The sequence below is a fragment of the Nicotiana sylvestris genome, chromosome 1 (genome assembly GCF_000393655.2).
Source record: "Nicotiana sylvestris chromosome 1, ASM39365v2, whole genome shotgun sequence".
NCBI lineage: Eukaryota > Viridiplantae > Streptophyta > Magnoliopsida > Solanales > Solanaceae > Nicotiana > Nicotiana sylvestris.
Window position 1 is genome coordinate 163269700 of NC_091057.1, and position 8334 is coordinate 163278033.

Sequence of the window (8334 nt, forward strand, 5' to 3'; positions counted from 1 at the left end):
TCGACCCTTTAACGTAAAAAGTAGACTAATCACATGAGAAGAGTCAATGACAATATATAAGTTAGGACAGTAATATTTCAAGAACATTAAGAACACGATTTTGTTGTCACAAGAATGGTTAAAAACTAGGAAATCACCACGTGCTCTCTTCTTTTGTGACCCTTAGGCTTGCTTTAACAGCAAAACCAGTTTTGCAACATAATAGTGAGTGATCACTCTTCCAAGCCAGCAACATTCCTAAGAGTCCAACCAATTCCATATGCAGCAGCACTAGCAATGAGTCCATTGAAAAGGGTAATGGCTGCAGAAAGAACATAATTCTGACCAGCAATCTTGGCCTTGGCTATCCCCAGCAGTGCAAGGGCAACTGCAGAAAACACAATGGCGCCTATGAACTTGTGCGTATCATTGTTTGTGAACGGGATGAGCACGATGAATGCCAGAAGTGGAGCACAACCGAACACAATGAAGGCAGCAAATGTGATTAATCCATTCTTCCATGGTTTTTCAGCTTGATCTGGTGGCAATAATCCTTTCTCAGTTGCCATCTTCTCGTCCACCATTATGTCCCTGTACTTGGAAAATATGTTCACCACCTTGCACCAAGAGTAGATATTGTTAATTGCGGGCAACTATATCATAGCAGCATTAGAACACTTATCCTTTTTTCAGCTTAAAGCTCATTTTACATTCACAAAACAGAATGTCAACTGTAGCAAAATTTAAGTGAGTATTGAAGATTTCAACTAACAAGGGCTTGTCTATCTTAAAGTTGCAAACTGAATACCGTTACAAGCTTTCTAATTTCCATCACAAGGTAATGTTAAAGCAGTGTGTCATTTTCATGTCCAACACCTAGATCCTAACTTCTTTTCCTTCATTGGACCAAGCTTTGTTATTTCCACCACAGGTAAAGGTTAAAGTAACTCTACCTCAAGAAAAGGGTAGACGAAAAAGAAACTAGAAAGAGACATCGCTAAAGGTGATAAGCTATTGTGTACTGATCAAAGGATGCGACTATAACTTCATACAAAATGAGATGAACATCAACTGTACAGGACATACTGTATTAGCATCTGTATCATTCATTCCAAGTTCCTGATAATGTCGAAGTAATTCCTGCTTCTGAGGCCTGTGTTGGTTAATGACATCCCACTCAGTGACTGTCCTCTCCTTGGCAGCGACATCCTTCTCCGTGCTGCTTGATACATAGTCTCCAAACTCCATAGATATTCCATCAGCCACTAGATTAGCAAAACCCAACACCAAAACATCAACTGCAAGGAAAAACAAACATTTATACAGTAAGCTAGCTGCAATATTCTCCATGAACTGAGACATGCATATGCGCATTTGGGTAACCCCTAAACAAAAAAAATGATAAAACATAATATATACAGCTATGCTTGTGGGGTCCATCCCATCAAAATAGGCATATGCCTATGAAATAAAACATTGTTGGCAACGCTTTCTTGGAGCCAAAGTTTGGAAATAAGTGGAGGAGATTAATATATCTCCTGTAGCATTCTTGGAAGCTACGTATTTTGCTCCTATAAAAGGAGAGCTCTCTCACTTCTTCGAACACACCAAAAAGCAGAGAGAAGTAACAGAAATTAGAGAGTAATCCACATATTGTAGTCTGTAAGATAAATAGTGAGTGTGAGTAATATTGTTGTGAGGTATTTAAAATAAAGAGTGTTATTTCTTTCGAAGTTGTAGTGATCTCTTGATACTAGTAAGTTGTAATATTATAGTGGTAATATTGCTCCGCTCGGGTATAGTATTTTACCCCGTTAAAATATGTGGTGTCTTTGTTACTCTCTTGTGTTATTATTATTTATCGTGGGTATTATTCCTGGGCGGTATATTATTATCCCAACAACGTGGTATCAGATCCATGATAAATAATGATCTGTTGTCTTTTCAGTATTCCCTTTTCATTAAAGGTAATTATGAGAAATGGTGTCTACGCATGTAAGTCATTCTTGGCTCCAGAGATGTGTGGGAGGTCATAAACAGAGAGTGAAAAAACCGATAATGAGGAAGCTATGCCTCAAAATGAAAAAGATTTCTTGGCAAAGACAAGGAAAAATGATCAATAAGCTCTTACGCTCATCCACCAATGTTTGGATGATGCCATGTTTGAGAAGGTAGCAGATGCTACCACCTCAAAGGAAGCTTAGGAGATTTTACAAAATTCTCTCCAAGGAGTTGACAACGTGAGGAAGGTAAAACATCAAACTCTAAGAGCTGATTTTGAAGTTTTGAAAATGAAAGAATCCGAATGCATTTCGGATTATTGTTCAAAAGTGAAGGCTATTGTGAATCAATTAAGAAGATACTGGGAGGACATAGAAAATGTCCGTGTGGTAGAAAAGATCCTTCGCACTTTAACACCTAAATTTGAATTTGTGGTGTGTGCTATTGAGGAGTCTAAAGATTTAGACTCTATGATGGTGGAGCAATTGGAGGGTTCTTTACAGGCCCACGAAGAAAAGATTAAAAGGAGACAAGAAGTGTCATTGGAGCAACTTCTTAAAACTCAAGGATTATGGAGGTGAAAAGAGCTATCTAGGGAATGGACGGAGACGAGGTCGTGGCGGTCATGGAAGAGGAAGAAGTAATGGTAACAACTTCAACAATGAAGTTAAAATCCACCAAACATTCAGAGGTCGTGGTTGTGGACAAAGAGGAGGAGGAGGAGGACGTGGCTACAATCAAGAAAATAATGTACAAAGGTATGACAAATCAAAAATTGAGTGTTATAATTGTCATAAATTTTGGCCATTACTCTTGGAATATCGTAGCAATGTTAAAGAAAAAGGTAACCTTGTTAACAACAAGAAAGAAAAAGATGAGTCAACGTTGTTTCTGACACTCAAGGAAGAAGACAGGGATGATTGTAGCTCTTGGTATTTGGATAATGGAGCAAGCAATCATATGTGTGGATGCAAAGAGCAGTTTGTGGAGATCAATAAAACTGTGAGAGGTAATATGTCCTTTAGAGATACCTCAAAGATTCAAATCTAAGGGATAGGTACGATTCTGATATCCTGTAAAAATGGTGACCACAAGTTAATTCAAGATGTTTATTATGTTCCAAAATTAAAAAGTAATATTTTGAGTTTGGGCCAACTTTTTAAAAAGGAATATGACATCCACATGAAAAATATGCATCTTTGACTTAGAGATTCAAGTGGAATTCTAATTGTTAAAGTGCATATGGAAAAGAACATATTATTTTCTCTAAATCTTACGACAATTGACGCAAAGTGTTTGAATGCTAATGTGCAAGATGAATCATGGTGTTGGCACATGCGATTTGGGCACTTGAATTTTAAAGCGCTTAAATCAATGGGAAAAAAAGAACATGGTACATGGGATACCATCAATCAACCATCCCAATCAATTGTGTGAAGCTTGTCTTCTTAAAAACATGCAGGGAGGAGTTTTCTAAAGGAGCCCATGTCAAGACCAACCAAACCGCTCCAGCTTGTTCACACTTATGTGTGTGGACCAATCAATCCACCTTCCTTTGGTAAAAGTAAATACTTTCTTCTCTTCATTGATGACTTTAGTAGAAAAAATTGGGTTTATTTCTTGAACCAAAAATCTGAAACTTTTGCTGCTTTTAAAAATTTCAAAGTACTTGTGGAAAAAGAAAGTTGCTATGAAATAAAAGCTTTAAGGTCCGATAGAGGAGGCGAATTCACTTGAAAAGAATTTAATGACTTTTGTCAGTCTCGTGGAATTCGTCGCCCTCTAACGGTACCTTATTCACCCCAACAAAATGGAGTTGCAGCGAGAAAGAATCGAATGATTCCTAATATGGCATGTTGAAAGCCAAAAGCATGCCCAAAGAATTTTGGGCCGAAGCTGTTTCTTGTGCAATTTATTTGAACAACAGGTCTCCAACAAGAAATGTTAGAGATTAAACCTCTCAAGAAGCATGGAGGGGAAGAAAGCCAAGTGTTAAGCACCTGAGAATCTTTGGGAGCATAGCTTATGCTTATGTACCACAACAAGGGAGAGCGAAGCTTGACGATCGAAGTGTCAAGCATGTGTTTGTTGGCTATGATACGATTTCAAAAGGCTACAAGTTATACGACCCAAGCAGCGGCAAAGTGGTGGTAAGTCGCGATGTTGAATTTGATGAAGAATTTGGCATGGAATTGGGAAGCTCAGGAAGAAACTTCATATGATTTTATTCCATATTTTGGTGATGAAGAAGAACTAGAGACCGTGGAACCTGTGCAGGATACAACTCCACCTCCTTCTCCAACGAATGTTGCATCTCCTTCTTCTCAGAGGACATGACACTTGGTAGGAAAATATGGAGGTCGAGTATTATGGTTGTAGGTTAGGAAGTAGTTGAGTCTTGCCTTACTTCGTACCTCTATGAGACTAGTCTGGTATGATTTTTGTCTAAGATAGCTATTGGCAAATATTGTGTCTTACTATTACGCTTTTCAGTGCATGACCTATTTACTACCTATCGCTTTTGTTTTGCATCTTTCTTCCGAATTTAATGGTGTCCCTATTTTTTCTATGATTTATGTGGTGATACTAATATTGTCTCCCTTTTGTCTTTCTATTTTCTTGAGTCAAGGGTCTTTCGGAAATAGCCTCTCTACTCTTTCGGGGTAGGGGTAAGGTCTGCGTACACACTACGCTCCCCAAACCCCACTAGTGAGATTTTACTGGGTTGTTGTTGTTGTTACACTTCTTGTAGTGGCTTCAACCTTATGGGACTTTGTGATAGTGATTATGCAGGAGATATTGATGATAGAAAAAGCACAAATGGTTTTGTATTTTTCTTGGGTGATTCTGTTATTTCTTGGAGTTCAAAGAAACAATCAATTGTTACTCTCTCGACTTGTGAAGCTGAATATGTAGCAGCAACATCATGTACATGTCCTGCTATTTGGCTGAGAAGATTATTGGAGGAGCTCAATTTACAACAGATTGAAGCTACAGAGATTTGTATTGACAACAAATCCGCACAAGCACTTGCGAAGAATCTAGTGTATCATGATCGAAGCAAGCATATAGATACAATGTATCACTTTATCAGAGAATGCATTGCCAAGACAGAAGTCGAGCTCAAATATGTTAAGTCTCATGATCAAGTTGCGGATATCTTTATAAAGCCTCTCAAGTTTGATGATTTTCAGAGATTGAGATCAAGACTTGGAATGAAAAAGAAAAATCAAAATTAAGGAAGAGATTGTGGGGTCCATCCCATCAAAATAGGCATGTTTCTATGAAATAAAACTTGGCTAGCAACTCTTTCGTGGAGCCAGCGTTTGGAAATAAGTGGAGGAGATTAATACATCTCCTGTAGCATTCTTGGAAGCTATGTATTTTGCTCTTATAAAAGGAGAGCTCTCTCACTTCTTCAAACACACCAAAAAGCAGAGAGAAATAACAGAAATTAGAGAGTAATCCATAAATTGTAGTCTGTGAGATAAATAGTGGGTGTGAGTAATATTGTTGTGAGGTATTTAAAATAAAGAGTATTATTTCTTTCGAAGTTGTAGTAGTCTCTTGACACTACTAAGCTGTAATATTATAGTGGTAATATTGCTCCGCTCGGGTATTGTATTTTACCCCGTTAAAAGATTTAGTGTCTTTGTTACTCTCTTATGTTATTGTTATTTATCGTGGATATTATTCCTGGGCGGGATATTATTATCCCAACAATGCTATCCGAGTCCACGAAAGAAAATACATCCTGTGATTTTCTCCTTCATGCGAGGTGAGAAACTAGGAAAGGATCGGGTAAAATTGGTTAATATATACACTCTATTAGTCAGGTGAATTGATATTTTGAAGGCGTGATCATGTTGGATTCGAAGCTTTAACCAATAACCTAAATACTCAACTAATCTCGTTATGGCCGAGTCAATCACACAGGTTCCAAACGAACAGAAGTTTTTGAAAATCAATTCTGTCCAAAATGCTAGTGTCTGCAGCCCTTGATATCCAAACCTAACCTTTCTCTACATAAATATCCTTCATCAAATATCACAATATGAAGAAGTCTCTGTTTTGGCTAAACAAAACAACGTTGCTATATCAAAGACTAAAAATTGGTTGATACTTCTAAAATGGAAGAGATCGATACTAGTATAGTCCAATACTGTCAAAATTGATATTGCTTCTTGCTTCTAAGAAGCCGCAAAATTATTTTTAATGGAAAAAACTTCAATTTCCACCACTAGAAACAACAACAACAAATCAGTGGACTCCCACAAGTGGGGTCTGAGAATAATTTACCATGGTAGTACCCCTATCCTGGGAAGATAGAAAGGTTGTTTCTGGACTCTCAGCTTAAGAATTTCCACCAATAGAAAAAGCTTAAAAATGAGTAGTTAGTACATATAAGTGAGTTTAAAATCAAGGAAAGTAGGAACATATAGTAACGTTATTAGCTGGACAACACCAATGTGAATCAAATCTACGACCTTGAAACCAAATGTAACCTTTACCAAAATGAAGAAATGGGGTAGAGAGTAAGTACCAGAGGAAAGACGGCCAGCGGAGATGGAAGAAATGAGGGAGAAAGAAGTGACAATGGCATCAAGCCCTGCATATACAATGCTCTTCACTACTTCCCCTTTCCATGGCTCTTTGGGCCTCCCCTTCTTCCTTCCTTTCTCCAATTCTCCGTCCACTGATCTCAACAATGGTGCTTCACCGTTCCTGTTGTTTTCCGCCATTTTCTCTCAACTATTCAATTCTTCTTTTCCATACTCTAGTATTTTTGTTAACTGTGAAGTTTGCATTGGGCATGGACACGTGTTTAGCTGTTATTTAACGTTGAAAATTTGTCACCCACGGCTCTTTCTTCATCCTTCACGTGTCCATTGCACTTTTTCTGGTCTTTTAAGCATCTCATAAACGGCGTGTGGCGGGCACATGCACTACCGTTTACATTGGCTGAAATTAAAAAATAACCGGATTTACAAGTGGTAATCGGAAAATAGCCACAATTTCAAAAGTAATCGAAATTTAGCCACTTTTCATATGAAGATAAATTTGAACGAAAACATTGTTTAAAATTCGAAAAATATTCCAGTATAATATACCGGTCCAACAAAATATGCTGGAAGTTCATATACAGATGCTTCAATCTCCGGTATATTATGCTGTAACTTTCTGTATGTTGGAGTTTCAACATAATATGCTGGAAGTTCATACACTGGTACATCAATCTCCAGTATATTATGCTGGAACTTTATGTGCTGCAGCAAAATAATGACTACTTTTCAATGACTTTACAAACGCTGGCTATTTTTCAATTACCAGTCCGAAAACTGGCTAGCCGGTACTATTTTCACGTTTATGTTGGGTTCCTTTAATCAACTTCAGCCCATTTAACATTATTGGGCTAACGCTTGTTGGCCTGTCTTCTCGATGGTCAATAAGTCAATGAAAATTGTGAAAATAGTACGGCGTAGCCAATTTTCTGATTGATAATTGAAAAGTAGTTTGTGTTTGTAAAATCATTGAAAAATAGCTATTATTTTATTGAAATACGGATAGTTCCAATATAATATGCTGGATTATGGAGCTCCTGCGTATAAACTTCCAGCATATTATGTTGAAACTCCAACATACGAAAAGTTCCAACATAATATGATGGATTATGGAGCTCCTGCGTATAAAATCCAATATATTATGTTGAAACTCCAGCACATCATGAATTCCAGCATAATATATCATATGTAAAAACTCGAACTCCAGCATATGCTAAATTTCGATTACTTTTGAAACTATGACTATTTTTCAATTACCAGTTCTAAATCTGGCTATTACTGATTTTTTTTCCCATTAAAATTCTTAGTACAACCATGAAATTAACTTCTCCTGAGATACTAAAATTCATATGATGTCAATTTATAATGGTGGATTATTTTTTTATGGACGAACTGCGAAATTAGTGACTTCTTCTTCTAATAAATTCTGTTAAACGAACTAACTTTCTGAAATGGGAAACACTACCCCCACCCCCCCCCCCCTTTTTTTTTTTTTTTTTTTTTGCTAATGAGATCTTTAAGCCTTGACAGATCGTTTGGTCTTGTGTATAAATCCAGTAAACGTAGGGATTTTTGCCAAGCCAAAAAATGTGTTCTACTAGTGTGAGAGAGAGGCACTTGATCCTGTAAATAAACATTCCTAACTTTTGACCAAAATGAAAATTGAAAAGAAAGAAAGAAACACAGTGACCTTGAACTTGTTACTTTTAACAGTATAGTTTTCATATAGAAGGATCATTAGTAACGATTTATTGGTTACTATGCCACCCAGGAGATCCTCAACCTAAAGAAC

At 37.1% G+C, this 8334-nt stretch overlaps 1 protein-coding gene across 1 annotated transcript; it reads right to left on the reverse strand.

The window, feature by feature from the left end:
• Nucleotides 1–1350, reverse strand: LOC104242529 (uncharacterized). Its single transcript, XM_009797605.2, has 2 exons — nucleotides 1066–1350; nucleotides 1–596 (listed from the first exon to the last, which is right to left on the reverse strand). The coding sequence occupies exons 1-2, from the start codon at nucleotides 1339–1341 to the stop codon at nucleotides 213–215; spliced, it is 660 nt and encodes a 219-aa protein (XP_009795907.2). The 5' UTR covers nucleotides 1342–1350; the 3' UTR covers nucleotides 1–212.
• Nucleotides 1351–8334: the final 6984 nt, after the last annotated feature.